General features: G+C 33.6%; 2 protein-coding genes across 2 annotated transcripts; one reads left to right on the forward strand and one right to left on the reverse strand.

The window, feature by feature from the left end:
- Positions 1 to 2,550: 2,550 nt before the first annotated feature.
- LOC143082724 (retinol dehydrogenase 12-like) lies at positions 2,551 to 11,662 on the forward strand. Its single transcript, XM_076258555.1, has 7 exons — positions 2,551 to 2,650; positions 4,262 to 4,405; positions 6,858 to 7,049; positions 7,566 to 7,724; positions 9,384 to 9,503; positions 10,504 to 10,702; positions 11,410 to 11,662. Exons 1-7 carry the CDS (start codon positions 2,581 to 2,583, stop codon positions 11,501 to 11,503), a joined length of 978 nt encoding a protein of 325 aa, XP_076114670.1. The 5' UTR covers positions 2,551 to 2,580; the 3' UTR covers positions 11,504 to 11,662.
- A 2,242-nt stretch (positions 11,663 to 13,904) lies between these two features.
- On the reverse strand, positions 13,905 to 22,146 carry LOC143082725 (uncharacterized). Its single transcript, XM_076258556.1, has 5 exons — positions 22,030 to 22,146; positions 20,961 to 21,184; positions 20,154 to 20,377; positions 18,665 to 18,950; positions 13,905 to 17,981 (listed from the first exon to the last, which is right to left on the reverse strand). Exons 1-5 carry the CDS (start codon positions 22,113 to 22,115, stop codon positions 14,098 to 14,100), a joined length of 4,704 nt encoding a protein of 1,567 aa, XP_076114671.1. The 5' UTR covers positions 22,116 to 22,146; the 3' UTR covers positions 13,905 to 14,097.
- Positions 22,147 to 24,212: the final 2,066 nt, after the last annotated feature.

Consider the following 24,212-nt stretch of genomic DNA (forward strand, 5'->3'; position numbering starts at 1 on the left):
AAAATATTGTTTATTGGCTTCACGATTCGACTTTCTTTTTCGCCTTGCAAAAGTAGTTGAACCGGTTTTGTGCATTGTTATGAATTGAACCTGCATTAATTTCACGACATGACACAGTGAAATATCCAATGAAGTGACCACTGTCCAGTAAGAAAATCATTTGAGCTCTTTTAAATCTGTATAATGTCATTGCAAAATCATGTCTGTCTAGAAAAACACGAAACTTTCATTGAAACACTTCTTTCTGTACTGAATGTGTATTTTTTTTTTATCAGGACCTGAACTTATAGTAAGAACATCATAATATTCAGTATGCTAAAAAGAAGTGTTATGAAAGCGGCAGGGGCGGGTCCAGCCATTTTAAAAAGGGGGGGTCCTAACCCTGGACAAAAGGGAAGGGGGTTCCAACTACATGTCCCCATCCAAATGCACTGATCGTCCAAAAAAGGGGGGTCCACCCCCGGAACCCCCGCCCCCTGGATCCGCCACTGAGCGGGTACGGTATATAGCTCAATACATTTTTTTTTTTATAGTTTCATCCATCGATAATATCAGTTTGTTGCTAATTTTATCAAAAAATATACCTCAGAGGTTTTTTTATCGTTCGGCTGCTGTCCTGTTGACATATGTAAAATATCTCCAATATTAAAAGTCTCTGGATCATAGTGGGTGCCATATTACCTATTTTTTTTCTTTCTAAAACGTGCTTTGTATTTAGAAATAAGAAGATGAGGTATGAGTGCCAAATGAGACATCTTTCCAACAAAGACATGATTTAGTAAAGTAGGCAGTCATAGGTCCAATGCTGAAAAGTAAGCTATTAATGACCCCAAAATTACTTGTGTAAAACAATCCAAAAAAAAAAAAAAAAAAAAAAAAAAAAAACGGCCCAATTAATATATCAAAGGACAAGAAATCTATCCCATAAAAAAAAATATATTGTATAGGAGCCTGTATTTCAGTGGTTGTCGTTTGTTTATGTGTTACATATTTGTTTTTCGTTCATTTTTTTTTTTATATATATAATTAAGGCCGTTAGTTTTCTCGTTTGAATTGTTTTACATTGTCATATCGGGGACTTTTATAGCTGACTATGCGGTATGGGCTTTGCTCATTGTTGAAGGCCGTACGGTGATCTATAAATGTTAATTTCTGTGTCATTTTGGTCTCTTGTGGACAGCTGTCTCATTGGCAATCATACCACATCTTTTTTTTTTATTATAGATCCAACGCTGCAATTTTCACAAAATATATCAAATTTTCCACCTTGTCGCACATACATATGGATAAAATCCTTACAGCTTATTTCCTAATGCACGTGGAGCAAAACTTTGTTTAGCTTGCTTGCTTTGTTTGTATATTGTACAAAATATAAAATATACAAGTTAAACTATGCCTATATATATATATATTGTTTAAAGATGTCAATATTTTTTCAAAGCTTGTATAAACAACTATACAAACAAAGCAAGCAAGCCAACCAAAGTTTTACTTTGCAGGTTTAAGAAATCAGCTGTAATGATTTTATTCAGTTTGGCAAATGTCCGAGCCCGTTAAAAAACGAACAAACTGAAACTACAGTTGCTGACTTCACTACCTTAAAAAAAAAAGGAACAGTTTGGAAGTCCCATATACTGAAATGTGACCAACAAAAATACTTATTGATTTTGTTAACACTGCCATGTATGTTAATATTTCTTCGCCTTTTTTACGAACACAAAATTCAAGGATCCCACATTTGCCTTTAATTATCTATACGAACATTGCTGTACTCTTGAATATCAGCACCGGCTGTTATCGACGGCTTACTTTACACCAGTAAGTTTGTCTCATGGGTAATTGTATTTTTCGCTGTTGTTTCGTTGCTTCTGGTGGACAAATACATGAAATCTCTGTGCCATCATCAAACATGTTAATGGCTATATATCGGGTAATTCAAACCCTTTTTTCTTCGCATAGAAACAACTCTTCGTTAATCTGAGCATGGAAGTAATGCTTTATATCACGAACTATAAATGAGGATACACAAAATGAAAAACTAAGCGAAATTGTGAATCCCGCATTGCACGAAAAAATGTCTTGTATTTCAGTAAATAACACGTGTTCTTGGTTGATTGTAAACACGTAGTAGTCCATCATGCATTGTGACTCATTTAGTGGATTGGTCAAAAACCTAGGTAAAAATAAATTGCGTCACATGTAAATAAACAATTACATGTGCGAGTACATAAGTATGCTAATTTATGCATTTCCATTTAAGGTAGTGGTCCCGACCTGTTAAAGTTGAATCAATACAGGATTTTGGAGAAAAACATTTGGAAAACAGGGCTGGGCACTACTAGAACATTTATTGTCTTAAAAATTGTGATAAGATAAAGCCAGGCTTATCTATTTTAATATAAAACGGGACCAGACTATTTATTCCATTGCCCCCACCCCCTCCTACTATCGGAAACAAACGAACGGCTTATCAAAATGTATAATTGGGTAAAAAAATGAAGAAAAATACACAAAAATGCAACCAAACGGAAAGGTTATTAAATAGTACGCTGTAAATATTAAAAGGGAGATAACTGAAGAATGGCATCGACAAAGATACAGAGTTTTATTTATAATCACAGAATAGCATTAATAGCAGCAGCTGGAGTCGGTAATTAACTTTGTTATTTTTGTAATAACTTATTGTCTTGCTTCCTTGTCAAAGTATATCTTCGTAAAACTGTACCAAGAAGATCATTGTCATTATTATAACCCCACTTTTCTATTTATAGAACCTTTTCGTATGCAGTAGTATGTCTTAATGTTTTCTCATTCTGATCCATTCTGGCTAGCTCGATTTTATAAAAACAAAAGAGGATAATCATTATCTTTTATAACAATTGTATTATTTAATACATATAGTGTTGGGTTTTTTTCTTTCTTTCTTTTGTGTTTACTTTTGTTAATTTTCTGTGTTGCTGGCACAGACACTTGTTTCTATCCATTGGAGACCCACTATCAAAGTTGATAGTGTGCCTCCAATGGATAGAAACAAGTGCCTGTGGTTGCTGGTAAGGTTATATTTTATGAAAGGTCAACAATTAGTACATGTATCATGATCCATGGTATTTCGCATGGGGTTGGGGTTTGTTGATTTCTTTCAAATGCAATGTATGCAAAGAAAAGGTAGACCGGCATAAATGATAGGCACTTTTCTTCTTGAATATAATTCAAATTTAATTGAATAGGTTGGTTTTTTTTCCATAGAAAAGATAACATTTATACAGGAATATGAATTACGTTTTCTGTCTAATGGTATTAACTGTCAAATATTTCGTGAGATAAAGTTTAAATGTTACATGTAACCCAAGTTGTAAATAGTAAACCAGATATTAATTCAACTTAATTATATAATTGGATTAGCTGATTAGGTATAGGTACATGTATGGGTATATATACACAGATATCAAATTGTTAAAGACCAGATAACGTGATTATTTACTTTATTGCTTTGTTTTGAACTTCCATCCTTTAAGCAAATATGTTTGACCATGTGTAAGTATGTATAATGAAACCTGTTTTGACGATATTTAATTTACCGTTCATCTCTGCCTTTATTATTTTTGAACTTAAAATCATCGCGTATGTCAACATGGTCAAGTACCGGAAAATTGTGCATATTGGAATATAAGCATGATAAGTACTAATCCGTTTTTTTTCTTAATATCACATATATTTCGATAAATTCTCTTTAAAAAAAGTTACAAGTTAACATATTAATCCTGAGTAATAATTAGGACATTATAAGTAGAAATAATTCAAGGGAAGTGATCCATTCGTATATTCTATTTCGTGTGAAGAGTCGAGTCTATAGCAATGGATTACACAGAAGTCATGGAAATTGTACAAAATTTTCTTCTTGACCACAAAGCAGCATTGAGTATTGCAGTAGGTGTTGGTGAGTTTAATTTGTTTTCAATTTGTATAACGCTTGAGGTTGTCTTTTTATACATTGTCAGGTCTTACTGGGTACGTTGACATAAAGGATATTAGACGTTGGGTAAATCTTGGCGAACTAATCAATAAACTCTGTAAGAATATTAACTTTATTATCTAATAATGCGCTACAAAATGTTCCCTGACCAAATATTTCTTTATTTAAAACTATTCCTCTGTGAAGTTACCATTAAGTAGGCTGATACTTGAATGCACTTTTTTCTGTAATTGTTCTATTTTTTTTAACATAAATATTCGATTTACAAATGATTAGCTACCTTTTTAGGTGTGACATTGGTATGTGTACGACGTTACGCAGCTGGTGTAAGATATACCAACACAACGACCAGATTAGATGGAAAACATGTGATTATTACTGGTGCTAATGCAGGCATAGGAAAAGAAACAGCCATCGATTTGGCTAACAGGGGTAAGTGTGTATACCTCATAAAGTAAAGTTATTTCATAGGATACATGTAGGTTGTTCCAAAGACGATATATTACAGGAATGATTTCTGCAGTATCAAACGTTTCACTGTTTCTCCGTTATTTGTTGCATTTTATTTTGGGAATTTTTGAGATGGGAGTCGCATTTCTGATACTATATATATATATAATATATGACTTGTGAACTCTGAAATAATAATATTGTATATTAGGTCAGTGAGGTATATTTTTCCGATGACGACATGTTTTCACAAATGTTTTCCACAGTATCAAAAGTTGTCAGTATGACTATATTTTATTTGATGGACTATATTTTTTTACTATTAGGGGTAGGTATTCGTATTTCTGATAGTGTTATAATGAATAAACCTGAAAATATGATTTTATGATGAAAGTACAGTATATACCTCCATAAAAATACTTATATTTTAAAGATTTTTTAAGAATTACTTTAGTTAACAGTCGTATAAGAACGCCAACATAAGTATACAAAAAGTAAGGCGAAATGATGAATTAGTGCATGCTTGAAATGTATCTGTCCCTTTTGTAATCAAAATATTTTTCCAATATTCGTTTAGAAAAGACACTTCATAAATCATGCATGTACAAATACACATTTTTCGTAATTTTGTTGATTTTCGACTTTAGAAGTTTTGTTAAAATGTATACACGTTCATTCTCTCTACTATTATTCTGATAACTTGAATCGATACATGTGTATTACACATTGGTAGTCTCTTAGTATCATGTCTCTGTCATGCCTCTGTTGTGAACGAACGGCTATATCCAATTTACTGCTACGTCACAGTTCAATTTGGAGTCCTCATCGCGGTACGCGTTAAATTCATTGTCGGCACTATTAACTGTGGGTTACTTGCCATTAATTTTTATACTCCTTCCAAATTTATTTCTCCATGTTTAATGCCTCAAATTGCAAGTAGGGGGTGAAATTACACTGTAAAAAAATTTGGGTCCAGAATTTTAAAGGAAAGTAGTGATTTGGTCCAGCTGAAAAAAAGGTTTAAAATTAGCACTTCGGAAGCTGTCAAAATATTTCAAGACGCCCTAAACAGAAAATTGTCCATATTTTGAGTTAGAGACGATGAAGTTTTCTATAATTTTGATATAATTTGTCCCAAAAGTAGTACCACACTGTAAAAGTTTCTTTGAGAAAGCGCAGGTGGGATTTTTTTATTTTCATTTATGTTCTAAAAGAAATGCACTACGAAATAATTGTGGTTTCGGACCAACTAGTAGCTTTTCTGCGGCGAAGCATCCGAGAAACCCGTTAGATTCGTACAACTCGGGTTGACTTGAGTTAAAAAATCAGTGATAATGTTCATGTGCACAACCGCCCAGAACCGAAGTGAAATTAAAACTTTTCTGAGTTGACTTCGTTGCACTTGATGCCATACACTAGTTCTGCAACTTACATTTGTACATACTAAGATTCAGATTCAGACTTTCAAAATCGAAGATATAGATATTGAAGTGGTTGTTAATTTTCTCATTATGACGTCGAAAAGGACCAACTTACTTTAAATAAATTTTGTATTCTTGGTAAATCCAATTATTGAAATTATACTTTTTTTCTGCATGTCTTATTGATTAACACCACCGACAGTATATTTACTCTTGATTCTAATATGACATGCTTCTTTCGCTTTGTAAACAACACCGTGATAAAATTCTCGATATATCTATACTTAGCGCAGACTCAGAGATATACATAATAATGGCTGTTACAATATACTTCCTAAGTAAATACACATGTATTGGAACCTCTTTGCACACATGTATTGGAACCTCTTTGCACACATGTGTTGGAACCTCTTTGCAAACCCTTTGCCAATTTTATTATTCGAAAATTGCAATTAAAAAGACAAAATAGCTTTTATTCTTATTCGTTCAGTATAAAATTCGAATATCACGGCCCAGGCCATGTGTAAATTTTTAACAATACATGGCTCTCATGAATTATTTCTTAATTTTAACTGGAATGACTGTGTTGGTTTTACCGGTGACAATTGTTAAAATGTTTGTGTCCATCTTTTAATCATAGAATCTTTGTTTTGATTTGAAAATTTCATAATAGGTCAAGTTTCAGGGTAAGAACATTTGAAAAAACCGATGGTTTACGAATTAGGTGATGTCTTTGAGTTAGATAAAAGTCTTTTACCAATCTACTATTGGGTAGTGTATAATCACTTGCTATAATTTATCTCAACGTATCGACGGGTGTCACACATGGAGCAGAATCTGATAACTCTTCTGGAGCACGTGCGATTCGTGTTGCCCAGTCTTAACATTTCTATGTTGTCTTTTGTAAACTGTTTTTATTTTAATATTTTGATCGTTGTTTCAATGGCACTGCCAGTATACTTTCGACTTATGAGTTTGAATATATATATATATACATATATACCTTTTGTTAGGAGCCAAGGTCACACTTGCCTGTCGAGACATGAAAAGAGCACAAGATGCAGCAGACGACATCAAACAAATTACCGGGAACCAAAATATTACAGTCAAACAACTAAATCTAGCCTCACTGAAGTCGGTGAGAAGTTTTGCTGAAGATATCAACAAAAACGAGACGAGGCTAGATGTATTGGTAAACAATGCAGGTGAGTAAACTATGCAGTCGTATATTTGACAAAATGCACAACAGTTCATCAAGATAAAAGAAAAAAAACATTAATGTATGTAGTGTTCTTGCTGTCTTAATGATACATTTACGACCTATTTGTGTTCATAATAGTAAAATAAAAAAAAACCTGTACAGTGATATGTGTTAAAGAGGAAAGTCTGTTGCTGTTTACATACAAGCTTTTTCAGAATTGTTAGATATACCTAAAAACTGCAATATTGACATCAAGCATGTTTTTTTGGTTTGTTTTATGAAGAAGTTGGACAATGTTGCAAACATATTCCGTCTTCACGCTTAACTACAAGACCCGAACACCAGGCCAGGCTATCGGCCTTGTAAAATTCTTCTCATCAAGCCTGAAGAATTCAATTAAAATTGTCGAAAAATTGAGCTTCGGGCTTGTGGATTCTTTAGTTTATCGTGAAGTCTGTAGGCCAATCTTATGTTTACGTATACGTAGTCATTGCATTTCAACTGAAATTTTGTTTGATAGGAATAATGAGATGTCCTTACTGGAAGACAGATGACGGATTTGAGATGCAGATTGGAGTCAATCATTTAGGACACTTTCTATTGACTAATTTATTATTAGATAAGCTGAAGATATCTGCTCCAAGCAGAGTTGTAACAGTATCATCTTTAGCACATGAAAGTAAGATCATTTTTAGTATTACTCAAAGTGACAACGTAAATGTATGATACTTTCAAAACCAAAAGATTCTTAACGATTTCTTTTGCAATTTCATCCTAAAATTTGGAGTTAAAAGTTATGTACAATGTAAAAACGAGCCATTTCATAAATTAAGGGACTGGTGAGGCCAGAAAAAAACACTCTCTACATAGATACATCAGGGGCTGTATAAAACGACTGTTTGCATGTCTTTACGCTAAATCCATTGGATGTCGGATGTGTACCGATTAATAACTCAGTCTTAGATACATGATGAGTTCAGCATTCCTCCACTGATTGTTATAATTTGTTATTATGTTGTATTGTAACACCACTGTCCATGGTTAGGGGAGGGTTAGCCGCCCGCTAACATGTTAACCCCGCCACATGCTATGTGTGCCTGTGCCAAGTTAGGAGCCTGTAATTCAGTTGTTGTTTTTGTTTGTTTCTGTATATCGTATTTATTATGTGTTTTCTTTTTGTATAGTTTGTTATTGTGTTGTTGTGTTGCATGTACCAATGTTGAAAGTTAGGGGAGGGTTGGGCGCCTGTCAACCATTTTAACCTCGCCTCATTATTGAAGGCCGTACAGTGATCTATCTCATTGGCAGTCATACCACATCTTCCTTTATATATTCAGTACGTAAGCCACAATATTTTGGAACTAGATGTCTTTGGTATATGTTCAGAACCGTAACCTTATTTGATTGAAACTCAATATTAAAACCTAAATTTGTATCTTTGGGAATTTAAATTGATATAAGACTGAAATGACAAAAATGTCTTAGTATAACCAAATAAAACATAAACACTTTCATATTTTATGTTTCATTTGGTTATACTAAGATATTTTTGGGAAAGGGATAAAAAACAAACACGCAACAGTAAAAAGGACGGAGAATACATCTTAACATATTCACTTTGAAAATGATGTATGTACAGTTGTACAATAGCCTGGCAGTTCCTAAATATGAAATAAAGAGCCCCATTCTACGTTTATATGCCATGGGATGGTAAAGAAGTAAATAATAAATAAATGATAACTTGGTAGAGTATGTTGAATTTACGTATACTACAAATTGCCTCTGTCACAATATCTCTGATTCGTCTACAGTTACTCATTGCTTCTACTACATCCAATGCTTGTTTTGGGCATTGTGTCGTCAAGCGTGTAAAAGTACATTCGGTTAGCAAAAGTACTAGAAGCTCGTTCCGGTAATTATTGTACCATGAAATTTTCAACACGAGTTTTATTTTTTTATGTTTTTATGTTTAAATATATAAACAAGAACGACATATTTGATTTCAATACAAACATGAGCCCACTACAAATACAATATATACATGTAGAATAAGAAGATGTGGTATGATTGACAACGATACAACCCTCCACCTGAGACCAGAGGACTAGCACCAACGGCATAAACAACTCATTTGTTTGGGCTTCATTGACATTTATATTTAAGCACAAGAATACGTTATTTTAGATAGAAATATCAAAAATTCTTAACTGTATATATACCACTAGAAAATAACATTATGCAACATCAGAAAAAAAAACACCTTCCATTAACGTGATTGGAATAAGTACATGTACTGCTATGTACTTTCTATGTACATATGATATTTTATACTTTGAAGGAGGAAAGATGAACTTTGACGATCTGAACATGGAAAAGAATTATGATTCTGGTAACGCGTATTCACAGAGTAAACTTGCAAATGTGCTTTTCTCCAGTGAATTGGCAAAGAAACTCCAAGGTGAATATAACATAGAGGACACTTACCACCATAAGTGTTCAAGATATGTTCATTTTTTTTCTAATTGTATGATAAAGTTAGTTGCAGATGTTAAAAATTGGCGTTATAAGTGTTTTACTGTAGAGTATTGGGATACACTCTGGGTAGGGAAGCTTGAATTGCCTCAATGTCGGTTGTATCTCAAATTTCCTTTGATTCCTAAGTTTGACAAGGTATTAAAGTCACATGGAACGTTTTTCCTGTAATTATAGCACTACGATTTTTTTTTTTAAATAAAGTGACATGTAGATGATGGAGTCAATTTTTTCTTTCTTTTTATGGCATTTTTCATGAGTTTTTAGTATTAACAAACTGTCTAAATCGATAAATAATATCTTCATAATACGTTTTTTACCCTTTTTTACATCTTGTATTGTCTTTTGCACTTACACTGTGTGGTTGTCGAATATCTCGGCGTCATGGTTTATGTAACTTCATAAGCAAATCTTTATAATTTTTCGTCTTTAACTTACATTGAAAATTGGTTACTGTGTTTATTTTGTATCAAGATAACTAGTCAGTTCTTTCACCATGGAACATCAGTTTTCTTAAATAGCAATAAACTACAAGGACAGAAATATAATTCAAAATCTTAACCACACAGGGAATAAATGTGTCGAGTTTTTCGGAAAAAATGTTCGAAACATTATGACGGACATCAGATGCTTAGTAATTGTGAAGGCAACCATAGTCAGGGTTCAGCTTCTAAAACCAATCTGAGATCCAAAATTAAACCGAGTGCGAAGTCATGAATCTGAATACAAATTGGCATGTTTCTGATGCACTGTACAATGGCTATTTCAGCCTGTTTTATATTGATTGTTAAGTAATGGCATCATTGGCATTCGTTGGTGGTGATTTTAATAACACTTTACCTCAATAATAGGCACATGTTCATTAATTGCGCATATGCAATTGCAATTGATAATATTTAATGCTTGTGCATGTTATATTTTTACAGGAACGGGCGTGACAACATATTCTTTACACCCAGGAGTTATAAATACAGAGCTATCTAGACATGTAGCACAGAGTATTGGATGGAGAATGCTTCTTTCAGTAGTAAGACCGTTGATCAAAACGCCAAATGAAGGAGCTCAGACAACCATATATTGTGCTGTAGATGAATCTCTATCTGGGGAAACTGGCAAATATTACAGGTAAGTAGACCCGTGTAATGGGTGATAGGAAAACCATACTAAACGCTGAAAGGGAACATAAGACTAAACAGAAAAGCATGAAGGGATATTGCAATTAAAACATGTTGTAATGGGTTTTTTTTATTATATGATATGAGCAAATCAGCTCTTATACGGATGTACCTACATGGGCAATACTAATGACGTTTAGATACTGTGACAGTCGATATAAATCAAGAATTAATATTGCTTTTGAGTCTTGGGTCCAATACAGCTAACCTCGAATCTATAACAGCTTCAATACGAAACAGCCAGTAAATAACACTACCGGTAGGTTATATCGACTTAATTGAAGCTTTAAGTTATTATGTAGAAAATAATAATGTTCTTGTTTGGATAATTATATCTAAAGAAAATGTTATAAAAATGTCCATATTTATATTAAGACTACTTGAAAAACAAAGTTTAACCTTCTTGGACTTGTTTGGCTTGATAAATATTTTGATATGAGCGTCACTGATTAGTCTTACTTATGTAGACGAAACGCGCGTCTGACGTACTAACTTAATCCTGGTACCTTTGATAACTATTTCATAAATGAAACATTTTATTTCGATAATATTTGATAAAGCTCATAACATGAACCAAGTTTTCGAACTTCGGGCATTATCATACCAATGAATAATCCTGGATTTCTATTTTGATATGTTATTTTTTTATAATTGCAGTGATTGTGCAAAAAAGACACCATCAAAAGAAGCACTTAATGATGAAAACGCAAAACGCCTTTGGGAGCTTTCTGAAAAAATGGTTGGCCTTTAACACTAACACAAACTTGATGCTAATTAAAGACATAACATGCCAGGACAGAACAGCCATCAGCCAAAGGGAAACACAACCAGAAGTACGACCATTTTTAAGGAATACTATTTAGAATACATAATGCGTAAAACTAAACCCGCAAAGGATATAAACCAGAACAATGCTACCTCATTTTTACTTTTGTATGAATGATTTATATAATAAATTCATTTTGAAGTAAAGAAGACTGATTTAGAATGTTTTATTTTTAAATTTCTATTTTTCTTTTGTGTTAACAGTTAACAAGACAACAAATATTCTGCAAACTAGCGAAGTTTGGGTCTGTAAGAAGGATACTTAAAAGGTGTTTTTTAAATTTGTTTTTATAAAGACTGTATTGTATATTGGAAACTCCTTTACAGTAAAAAGTCAAGCATTTGAAGGTACTTAACATAAAATAATCGTGAAATCTATAATGGGATGCATGAAATTTTATGGTATGTGGAGAGGAAGTAAACAGAATTATATGGGTTTTTGTCTTACTTAACAACTTTGCATTTTAGTAAATAAAGATCATAGATACTACTGGTGATGATAGTTCGAATGCTATGCCATATTTCTTTTTGAAATATTTTTTAAGTAACACAAAAGGCAGTACAGTAGCATACAATTGTACAATGAAATTTCAAACACTTTATAATCAAGACACCAAAAACGTTGATAAAGAACAAACAAGAGGCACCCATCAGCCCAAAAGCTCATCTTGTAAATAACTACAATTTTTTTTTATTTTACTTACAATTAATTATTTCGGGTTTGTTGATTGTTTATAGATATTATTGTGCTTGATATCTATGCCACTTCTTACGTTTCTCGATCTTGATTTTGGAAAATGCATACATAAAAAAAATCCCTCTTTCAAGGATAATAACTCCAATTAAACGTTTACTTCCGATTTCGACCTATTTATTTGATTGTAGATCTTATTTTGCTGAACATTTGTGGCGTTTACAGTTTCTCTCTATCTTTTATGTTGTTGTTTTTAGTAATAATGGGTACACATCACCTTTCATAGGCAATAGCTCGTATGTGAAGATGTTATTGTGATGATATTTGTTCTCTCGGCATTATTATAGTTTGCATAAAAAAAACCTCATAAAAATTGGATACACATGTCTGTTGAGGGCTTTTACTCCAATAAAGGGTATATCGATAATTTCATAACGGGATGATGACGATGATGATGACGACACATAATTCTGACTCACGTCGTTCAAGTCTTTGCTTTTCGCTATAATTCAGTGTTCAGCGCGCAGAAGCACGATTAGATCCGACATGAGTTGAAAGCCAGGAAAGGTCTTTTTTACAACATATATTGATACTAGCCAAAAATTGAGTCACTAGCACATTAAGATTAAATGACATTCAATATAAATTATGCTAGGCCTATCAAAACACCAGAAATTAAGCTCGGGATCCTTTTGTTTACTGTTCGACGATGCCATTGGTTTACAGAAACGAATAAATGGTTTCATCGGTTTGAATTAATTCACATTTCCTTATGCCCGGATACTATGTAGATTGTTTTTGCGGTCTTGGATTGCAAAAAAAAACGTAATGGTATAAGAATTCAACAACGTCATCACTAGCCTGTGAACAATGAGATTGTGAGTCCGAATCCTACACGTGGCAGGTGTGCTCTTCTCTAGTCTTAATTGAATAGGATTATCATTTTCCTACTGAAGCTCGTTAGTTCGCTTCGCTTTCCCTCACTGATATGCATTAACCCCTACAAAATACCACAATAGTGCCGAGAGGGGCTTCATCTATCAATTTAACGGTCGCGAGTAAACCCAAATTTCTGACACACGGCTACTAACTTTTTGCGTAATATTAGCGTTTTGATATATACGACTAATCAGTGGTGTGCAATTTAAATCAGTTGAAATGCTAAATATCAAGCCGAAGAGCATTAAAAACCACAAATTTCGAAAACTCAGCCATGTGCTCAATAATTGAGTCGGGGTTTTCGTTACCACACATTACGATAACCATTTCTAAATTCTTTAAGCTGCTCGTGTTGACACCTTGTCCAAACATGACATGACGTCTTTATCTTTATGGCGACATTGTTTTAATTAGAGTCTGTAAATTAAGATTCAAATTTCTTTTCATTTGAATTGCCTTACACATTGTTTAACTTTATAGGTCCTTTTAACAATTTCTGTACGACTACGGTTTTGGTTTTGCGAATGGTTGAATGTCATGTGGTGACCTAAATTTTCTTACGATAGCGATCCGTTGTCTCTGGTTGATAGCTGTCTCATTGGTTATTATACCACATCTAATTCTTAATTTTATATTGTAAGTAACAGGTTTGCTAGTTAGTTCTAGAATTGATTAACAAATGCGTATACTTAAGCTTACAATGGGGTATGTTATAAAATAACACACCAACAGGTCATATTGGTTTGAAATATTGAACATAAATTATATCCAATAACAAGAACAAATCAAGTTTTACGTACAACTTGTATATTTGCCATCGCTGCATTCATCTACAATATATAATGCGCTTGTATCAGTACAATTATTCATAATTGTTTCTATCTTTGTTATTTATGTTTTGTAGCGTTTTGGTCAAGTTTCTCGACCAATTTTATACTTCTATTATTTTTGGCAATATCGAGAGCTGTCAGTCCCGATTCATTTTTAAGATTTACATCAGCGTTGTTTTCCAACAATAAATTCACTAAGTCTTCTCTATTTTTATCACATGCTATATGAAGGGGTGTAACTTTATCGAAAGTACTTTTATTAACATCAGCGCCATATTGTAGTAGCAATTCTGAAACATTTATATGGCCATTGAAACAGGAAACATACAGGGGTGTTAAACCACCAACCATGGAAAGGTTAATATCTGCATTATGATCTAGGAGAATTTTCACAACCTCTTCATTGCCATTATAACTTGAAATATAAAGGGGCGTCGATGACTTTTCAGTTGCAAGATTAACATCAGGGCGATATTTGAACAACAGTTCAATTACTTCAAGATTACCATCTTGACATGCCATATACAGAGGGGTCATGCCAACATTGTTTTGGGTATTGATATCAGCTCCGTATCTTAATAAGTATTCGGCTAAATCATAGTATCCATTATCGCATGCGACATTAAGAGGTGTCAACCCTGCAACTGACCGATGATTAATATCTGCATCTTTTTCTAGGAGGTATTGAACGGTGGCTATGTCATTTTGTTTACATGCAGCGTATAGCGGAGTAAAGCCCTCTTTAGTTTCAATATCCACATCAGCATCATTCTTAACACTGTTGATCATGATATCTAACACATCCATGTGTCCACAAGTACTAGCCAGGTACAGTGGTGTAATGCCCGTGTCATCGCTTTCTGTCAAGTTTGCTTTATACTCTAAGAGCAAGTCTACTATGTCCTTGTGGTTGTTCTGGCATGCAATATGTAAAGGAGTATATCCTTTATTTGTTTTTATATCGACATCAGCATTGCGTTTAAGTAGAAACTCGACTGCATCTTTATGATTGTGTTCACATGCTACATACAATGGTGTGGCTCCAATATCATCGGTAACGTTTATTTTTGCCTTATATCTCAACAATAATTCAGCAACTCTGCGATGACCTTGATGTGCTGCAATATATAAGGGAGTAAAACCACCTTGCCGCTTTTGGTTTACATCAGCATGGTTATTCAAGAGAAGCTTCACAACTAGATCATGTCCTTCCATAGAGGATATAAATAATGGCGAACTTCCTTTAGTACGACAAAGGTTCACATCAGCGTCATTATTTAGAAGTAAGGATACGACTCCTTCGTGACCATTCTCAGAAGCAACATACAACGGTGTACATCCATTGGGTAAACATTGGTTGATATTAGCATGGTAACATAGCAGTAGTTCTACAATTGGGGTATGTCCATTATTGCATACTATATGAAGAGGAGTGTCCCCTTTTTCAACTACATGATTAACGAAAGCAAAATGTTCGAGAAGCATGTGTACGACATGTGTATGACCATTACGACACGCAATATAAAGCGGTGATAAACCACCTTTTTTAGTCTGATTGACATCTGCTTTGTTTTTCAGTAATAACGCTGCAATAGCTGTATGTCCATTTTCACATGCGATATAAAGCGGAGTATAACCGAAGTCTGCAGCTAAATTTACTTCTGCATTGTTCTTAAGAAGTAACTGAACATCTTCTAAATATCCTTTATGACAAGCCATGTACAGGGCAGTTACACCACTCTTAGTTATTTTATTAATGTCGGCATTATTGTTAAGCAAATGTGAAACGACAGCTAAGTGGCCATTATATGATGATATGTGTAATGGCGTAACTCCCTCCTCATTTTCCTGATTTACCTCGATTCCGTGTCTTAGTAGCCAGTCTACAACGTTTATATGTCCGCTTTCACAGGCACTATACAACTGCCCGAAACCGGTTGTACTATGGACAGAAGTATTAGATTGCTCACTGTGCAGTACATCGATAACATCTGTATGTTTATTCATGCTTGCAGCATAAAAAGGTGTGTAACCTTCCTCTGTAGCCTGGTTTATATTAGCATACTTCGTTAATAGAAATTTGACTAGCAATGTATGACCACGTTCAGACGCAATATAAATAGGCGTAACCCTACCGTTCATTGTTTGATTAACATTGGCAAAGTTAACCAATAAAATGTCTGTAATATGCTTGTTTCCTTTGTAGCATGCAACGTGTAGGGGTGTGACTCCTTTATCAGTAGTTTTGTTAGTATCTGCTTTCTTGTTCATTAACATTTCAACTAGATCTGAATTTTGATGAAAACAAGAGACATGCAATGGAGTTGCACCAGCACGTGTAGGCTGATCAACATTTGCGCCTTTCTCCAATAAAATCCGTGCTATTTCCTTGTTCTGTTTCTTGCATGCGATAAACAATGGAGTGATTCCTTCCTTTTGAGGTTGATTAACGTCTCCATAATGTACTATTAATTTCTCTAGAATATCAAGATGACTTTGTTTACATGCGGCATATATTGGCGTCTCTTCAGTAAGTGTTTCTTGGTTGACGTCTGCGTGATTCTTCAACAGTAGTTTCACAATATCTTGATGTCCAGAGTAGCTTGCAGCCCACAGAGACGTTTTTCCATTGCTTGAGATGCCACTGGACAAATTTCTACCTTGCGTTGTAACGAAAAATTCTACAATGTCATGGTAACCTAACTTGGAGGCCACATATACTGAATCAATGTTATGTGTATGTATGTCCATCATTTTAGAGGTTTTTGATAAATATGATATAAAATGCTTCCTAAAAGATTCATTTGTCATCTGAAGACAGGAGAACACATCCCAAGATTTTCCTTCCTTCAAATCCTTAATCATTCGTTCCACAAAGCTTTTGTCATGATTGAAGTCTATCGTTATGCCTACTCTTTCACAAAGGGGAACAGCAAACGTGCATAAAACTACTCTACTATAAACGACATCAGAATCACCGTATTCGAGAATGCAGTCGGTATGTTTTTCGCCAAAGTACCGACAAAGAACTTCAAACATTTTGATATGAGAAACCGTGTACTCTTTCTTCGATTCTTGAATAAATAAACCTTTAAGGTTTTTTATACCATGTATAATATAACTTGAGAAAGACGGCATGGTCGTAGATGTTGTTTTAAAGCACATCTGAAATATGCTTTGCATCTTTGCTTTGTTTTCGGTATTGGTAATGTACTCTCTTTTTATTTTATTGTTCAGTAGAATTAAGAGAAGCATGAAAAAGTAGCAGTACTCATCATTCTTGTATATCGCATTCATATATTTTACTATATTTTCATACGGACTTCTAATAAAATCTATTTTCATAGATGTATCTCTTTTTTGATGAAAGAGTCTACATATAAGAGGGAAATAATCTACCGGAAGAGCTTTGCCGAACATTTTGTCTAACTCCATACTCTGATTATATGAATTCCAAATCAGCTGAAATTCATTCAGGCTAAGCGACAACTCATCACTTGACATGTTACATTCAATTGCTCCTAAGTTTATTAAAATATTTCTAGCATTCTTGTTCCCATACACGTTGGAGTGTATAGTGATGACAAATTTTGAATCCGGACAATCTCTTAATTCCGATATGATTGCATCTTCAGAGTCTTCCCAAAGTTCTAGCATAGAAAGATTCATATTACATTTACCAAAAATATCCTCAATATAATAAAAGTTCTTTCGTTCGTTTTGTTTGATGTTCAAAATATCTTTTGGGTTTGTTACAGGTATAAGTTCAAAGCCATTTCGAAGGAATGACAAAGCATTGTGCTGAAGTATGAATGACTTTCCTATCCCAGAATTCCCAACCAAAACAACAACCTTGTGATCTTTTATGGTTTTTGAAATGGATTTAGTTGCTTTAGTTTCTACAAATCTTGCATCTAGCGTTTTCCACTCTAATATTATATCTACAATGATATAGATTATAATTTTACTGAAGACATAGAACTATACATATGGAAAAAGATTTGTACTTTAAATATGATTTAGAAAGCAGGTCCTAAGATGGGTTATTTGTTCAAAATTGTTTTTTTTTTCGTCAAAGAGGTGTCTTCATTTAAACAAGATATCCATGGAATTTCCTCAATTGATCTTGAAAGTAATAGTTGACAAAAGAATTTTACAGCTTATTGATGCAGTATAAACCAGGCTGTTTTTTTTCAAATTTCAAAATTGCATTGTTTTACGTTTTAGCATAACGGGGCCCGTTATAGCTTATTATACGTTACTGGTGTTTGCTCATTGTCGTAAGACCGCAAGTTATTGCGTCAATACTCACAGCTTTGTCCTTGAGTCCTGTTGTGTATAGTTGTCTTTTTGGAAAAATTAAACCTACCTCGTCCTCTTTATTATTTTCAAAGAAAAACAGGGGATGGTCAGAATCACAGAAGTGATCACGGAAACAATCGCGAACAAAAACTGTAGCTTATATTGAAAACTAAAACCTGTAACCTTGTAAGAAAAATGTACGAACTCCCACATAACTCAAAAGTGGCTTCAATGTGTAGCTAAATACTGGTTTGAATACGGTGCAGGTATGTTTAAGTATTATGCGTACATAATCAATTATAACTGAATTAGTAGATAATACCATGCATTTTGGTAGACAGCGAATCATCTCCACGGCTAACTTCATCCATTAAGTTCCTAATGTCTTCAATGATATATTCAAAATCTTTTCGCTTTAAAGTTTCGACTTTGCCACATATTATCATTAACTTTTCCAGTGTTTGATGTGGAATCTCAGGGTTGCTCATTATAGTTTTCCTCACGTCAATCAATTTAACCAGTAAACTAACGTAAACGGAATCTAAATCTGCTCTTTTGAAGACGTCGCATTCATCTTTCGAAACTTTACCAGCAATATATTCAACAGCCTAAAAATATATTGTAATGAGAACATCTTTGTTGATGCGGTTCAAAAGTGTTTCTCGTTTCTCGTTTTTATATAATTTTTTATACAGATCAGACCGTTTGTTTTTCTGTTTGACACTCGTCATCTTTGGGCCCTTAATATCTTGCTGTTCATTGTAAGCCAAGGCTCCGTTGTTTACTTTTTACCCATTGTGACTTGGATGGAGAGTTGTCTCAGTGATACTCATACCACAGCTTCTCATTTTTATATTAAAACTCCTAAGTTGTATTGCATCACTTTAATATGATGTCCTAGACGTTAAAGCTTACTGTTTGATATTGCTAATCGAGCAAATAAAAATGTCTCAGGAAGAAAAACGGCTTGCTTTTGACAGTCAAGAACTATTAGTATATCTATAAGTCTATCGATTTGAGTCGGCCATGAGAGTGGCATGAGTCAAATGTGTGACGAAGTAAGTCAGATCTACTGTCGAATGCATCCAAATTACTGATTCTGTATCTTTTTTTATATACTGCTTTGAATGATATCACACTGACGTACAGAATTGTTGATAACATTGACCTGGATTAACAATTTATGAATTCAACAATGATATTAACTACCTTCAGTTACCCAGCTCACATGCACACCCAACAACCCAAACAATTAATTTAATTTTGAATGTAACGCGTCTTCTGATTGGCTGACGTCGTTTTGTTTATCAGCTCATAGACATAAATTTGTCATGTGACAGTGACGTCATCAACGTTTTTCATGATTTTCTCCGGTTTAAGATGGAATTAAAAATATATTATAAGCAATGACTGTAATGTTTTCCCCTGCCTATTCGAAATAACATAAAAAATATGTGGTGCAAACTTTAAAATAACCCTCTACGCGGGTTACTCAGTGTGCACCACATTTGTAACGTTATTTCTTCATAGACAGAAAATATTACAGTCATTCCTTAAATAAGATAAACGTTGAAATAGTGTTTTTTTCTGCATTGTTGAGTTACAAGAAGTATAACAAACATATATATTCAAAACTGCTTGAAACTTCAATCGAATTCAATCAACATAATCAAAACCACTACTATAAGAACTACAAAGAACAACTATATAGACAATATAGTTTACTTCGGGTATTTTCCTTCATGTTTAGATGTCTGTAGGGAATTAGATGTACTTGTGTCATGACAATTATAAAAACATACCACACTTACCTTTGTTATAGTTCCCCAGTGTCTTTCAAATTCATCTAATCTCATGGACGTTTTGACTTTACTGTTGATGTAGTTATAGTAGTAATAAATAGTAGACACACTTTTCTCAACAGAGGTGTCCGGATCTGGAGGCAACACGTTCTGGACGTTGATATATGTCAAATGCTGGATGAGAAGAAACTGGAGACTTAAATCAAACGAAGAGGATTTCACTTGAGAATTTCCTGGAACAATAAAGAAACGTACATGTAGCATGACTGAAGATACACTTTATCGTGCAAGCTCCAGCGATCACTTTGCTAAACATTTTTGTGTCAATGTGAGTAGCGAGGCATGGAGATTGTGGTAACAATAAACGTTTTGTTTTTATTTTACCATTTTCAAAGATGTTAGAAATTAAAAAAAAAAGCTTCCAAATCAATAGAAGTGTCATGCAAAACCACGAGTAATTTGCTTTGACTAGATACGGTACAGTTTATGTTAATGAATTGTTTCATAATTGTTCCAGTTTACAGTTGTAAATCTTTCACTTTAAATAACTCACTTCGCCACCAACAGATTACCCTTACAATAAAGTTAACAAATGGGAATTTCACTTTATTTACTATGAAATTACTGCTGAAAATAATTCAAATAAAGAGAAAGACTTGTAATCAAATGAATATAAAGACTTTTTCGTTTGAAAGTGCCCAGTTTGACATACCTCACAGATATATGCATGTATATAGCTTGCATACACAGTTGTAAATACAATGAGATCATATTATTTTTTTTATCGAAGACTGATGTTACGTTCTATTGAATTACCTGAAGGAGGAAACATTACTTCTTCCCAGTGAAAGTTGAATATGACGTTCTTTTTAGTCAGATGTTGTAACACATGTTTGTATTGGTTAAGTCTGCTACACAGCTGATCTGGCGGGAACTTCTTATCAAACAAAACTCTCATAGCCCTTGGAGCTAACCTTAACATGAGGTTTGTAAACTTAAGGTAATACAGTTCCTCATCTGTTATAGTTGACAATTCGAACCTTGAATGAAAACGAAGAATAGAACATGTACACATTAGTAATTAACATCAAATATTGCATTTGTTTATATCTTGTCAAAACAAAGCTGTTTAAAGCATTATGTATACTAGCGTTTTAGAATAATATAATAGCGTATGCCTTTGTATGCTTTAAGGAAGACAGATGCATACACAACAACTTCACATTTAGCTGCTGTGATCATATATGACACATTAACGTGTGACACATAGTGTACATTGTACTGTTAGTTAGACCGTAGGTTTTCTTGTTTGGTTGGTTTCACCTTTTTTCTTGTCGGAACATTTTACAGGCTTAGTTGGTTATGTGCTATGTTTTTTCCTTACATTATTAAAGGTCGTACGCACGTTGACTATAATTGCTTGCATGCATCTATTTGTACTCTGTTGGATAGTTGTCTCATTTGCAAGTATACCAAATCTCCTTACTCTTATGTTGTGTAATATGATAATATTCATACCTTATAGCTTCATGACTTACTATTTAATTGTTATCTAAAACGGTTTTTCTATGGTTATTTTGTGACAAAATTCAATAACGTTCAAACTACAAAGTGAGGGATGACATAGCTAATTAGTATAAAGAATAATAATTAATACCCCCCCCCCCCTTTTCAAAACTGACAACGAAAAAGCAACTAACAATAAAGCACCCCTAAAAGAATCATAATATTGTAGCAAACAAATTCTGTTGTTGAGGGTTGGGACCTATCTTGCGCCCAGTCTTAGGTTTTGTTTGTCGTTGGTCAGCTTCCTCATCGACGAATAACCAACATGTTTTATTTATATTCGTTGTTAGTCTGTGGGCTGACATGTTCTTTTACTTACGGTGAATTTCCAATCGCTTCTGGAGGGATGACGGGAACTTTTTCAATTTCTTTAATTGCATCTAAATGATTTGTCCTGGTACCCATATTAATTTTCTGTGTAGTTATCAAAAACAAGCTATCCTGTAATGGTAAACATTATTTATATTCAACATGCAAACACATTCACTATCAATTCATTGTTTAGCTAATCGTTTCGTATATGCATGTAATAACGAAAGACTTCCATGAACAAGAACACGTTTAAAAAGAGACAGAAACTAAATTTTCTCATTGGAAAAGGAAGTGTATCGTATAATAGGTGTTTCCTTGTTCTTATCAAATAGACTTCACTATGTAGTTAGCTGTACGACATATTTTTGATAACAGTCAACCAAATAATATATGTCGTAATTCTCACCGATCTCCACTGTCGATTTCAGTAGGGGTTGGGCGCAGGATAAGACAAAGAGGGTGTTCTCCGTCTCCCTTTTGATTGGCAAAAAAATCTTATATTTCAATTTACTTGATTTTTTTTCTGGTATTGCTCCCCCTTTCAAATATCCTCGATTTCTACATAAAACAGACACCATCTTTAAAACGGAACGTGAAGTTACATTGTTTTTGAAACTACTGGTTTCTTTTCAGTCTTTTTTTAGAAGATCTTAAATGAGAATAGAGGGACAAGTGTGCGAGTAAAAGAACGTGCATATTGGTTGAAAGGAATATTGAAACCAATCCTGGTACTTTCTTTTAGCTTTTTAACGCTTACATATACTTGTGTGTTTGTGTGAATGTTTTCTATAACCGGTATTTGTTCAATTTCTTATATCGATTTAACGGATTTGGTACACTCCCAATTCAAAAATTTTCAGCCTTAAAATGCCTGTTCCTTCTGACAGACAGGAGAATGGCAGTAAAATGTTTTTCAATATACAAATTTCGTCAACTGTGTCAACTGCTTCCTCTTAGTACAGAGATCAGAAACTTCGTTTATTTTGTTGCTCTCAATATCTATAAATGAAATTTTTATGTCTGTTTTGACATTCAAAGAAATATGAAAAAAATCTTACCAACTTTACATCGCTTTTCCTTTCTTTCAAGATAATATTAAAAAGAACAAATTATTTAAAGGCACAAAACTACGTCGAACAGTAACAGTAAAATATTACTACGGTTCTTTACCAATAACAATGCAACGACCGTCTTTGTGTGACAAGTAAGAACAAAATCGACGATGTGCATAATTTTAATTGTTTGTAATATTAGATCGTCAGCGAATTATATTTTCAAAACAAAAGTTCATAATTCACTTAAATAAAACAGTATTTAATATTTATAAAAATCTTTTAAAATTAAAAGACAAATGTTTATACCAGTTTAAAACTAATCAGTAGATCCCGCGTTTGTGTTGTCTTCGATCGTTGAGTTGATATATAAATATATCGTTAAAGAGAAAGTGATCTTATCTATGGCCTTAAATAACTTATTAAAAGTAGCAACATGCATTGCTATCAGCGGGGAGGGGAGGATCATTTATGCATTGGATATTTGTCGGTGTAACGTGTTTAAGATACTCGCATGACAGGGTTAGTCCGACTATGTGTATTTCAATAAACCAAGACATAGGTAATACAGAAACGATAGATTCATTAATTTGTAAAAAAAAGGGGGAGCTTTCAGCAATTTATTCTTATAAATTAGTTATTTTACAGAAGAAGCATGATAGATGCAGGTTATCCAGTTAAAGTTTTAAAATGACATATTATTTTTGGTATTATATTTAGTAGGTATAAATACCCCGAGTCTCGCTTGTTTACACATTTAAAATGCCGAGACAGTTTTGTCTCAGCGAAAAAAATGAGTGGCTTCCAAAATTGAAGCAAATGCAAGATAACTTAGATGGTAAAATTCACAAAACAGAACATTGCTCTTATTTGAATAGATAAGTTCGACATCACGTGACCCCAATTTTAGCTTCTGCAATTGTTTGGAGTTAAAACATAACGAAGTATAAAACAAATCCTGCAAGAATAGATCTGCATTGGTTTTAAAAACTAATTTTTGGGCGAATTTAGCTTGGTAATTAATTCATCTTATATTTATTTTTCACCATAAACTTTCTCCGTTAGTCAGGGTTAATTTTTTAACCAAAAGGACTACTCTGATTGGCAATTTGAACGCAATCCATGTAAAATACTTATA

Source organism: Mytilus galloprovincialis, chromosome 7 (genome assembly GCF_965363235.1).
Source record: "Mytilus galloprovincialis chromosome 7, xbMytGall1.hap1.1, whole genome shotgun sequence".
Lineage (NCBI taxonomy): Eukaryota > Metazoa > Mollusca > Bivalvia > Mytilida > Mytilidae > Mytilus > Mytilus galloprovincialis.

What these genes read in the sequence shown, in the direction of transcription:
- LOC143082724 (XM_076258555.1), top strand. Translation starts at nt 2,581, where the DNA reads ATGGCATCGACAAAGATACAGAGTTTTATTTATAATCACAGAATAGCA. An exon ending in AATAGCAGCAGCTGGAGTCG is followed by an intron (nt 2,651 to 4,261) that starts GTAATTAACTTT and finishes CTACCTTTTTAG; the next exon opens with GTGTGACATTGGTATGTGTA. An exon ending in CATCGATTTGGCTAACAGGG is followed by an intron (nt 4,406 to 6,857) that starts GTAAGTGTGTAT and finishes ACCTTTTGTTAG; the next exon opens with GAGCCAAGGTCACACTTGCC.
- LOC143082725 (XM_076258556.1), bottom strand. Translation starts at nt 22,115, where the DNA reads ATGGGTACCAGGACAAATCATTTAGATGCAATTAAAGAAATTGAAAAA. An exon ending in AGTAATGTTTCCTCCTTCAG is followed by an intron (nt 20,378 to 20,960) that starts GTAATTCAATAG and finishes TTATTGTTCCAG; the next exon opens with GAAATTCTCAAGTGAAATCC. An exon ending in ACTGGGGAACTATAACAAAG is followed by an intron (nt 18,951 to 20,153) that starts GTAAGTGTGGTA and finishes ATATATTTTTAG; the next exon opens with GCTGTTGAATATATTGCTGG.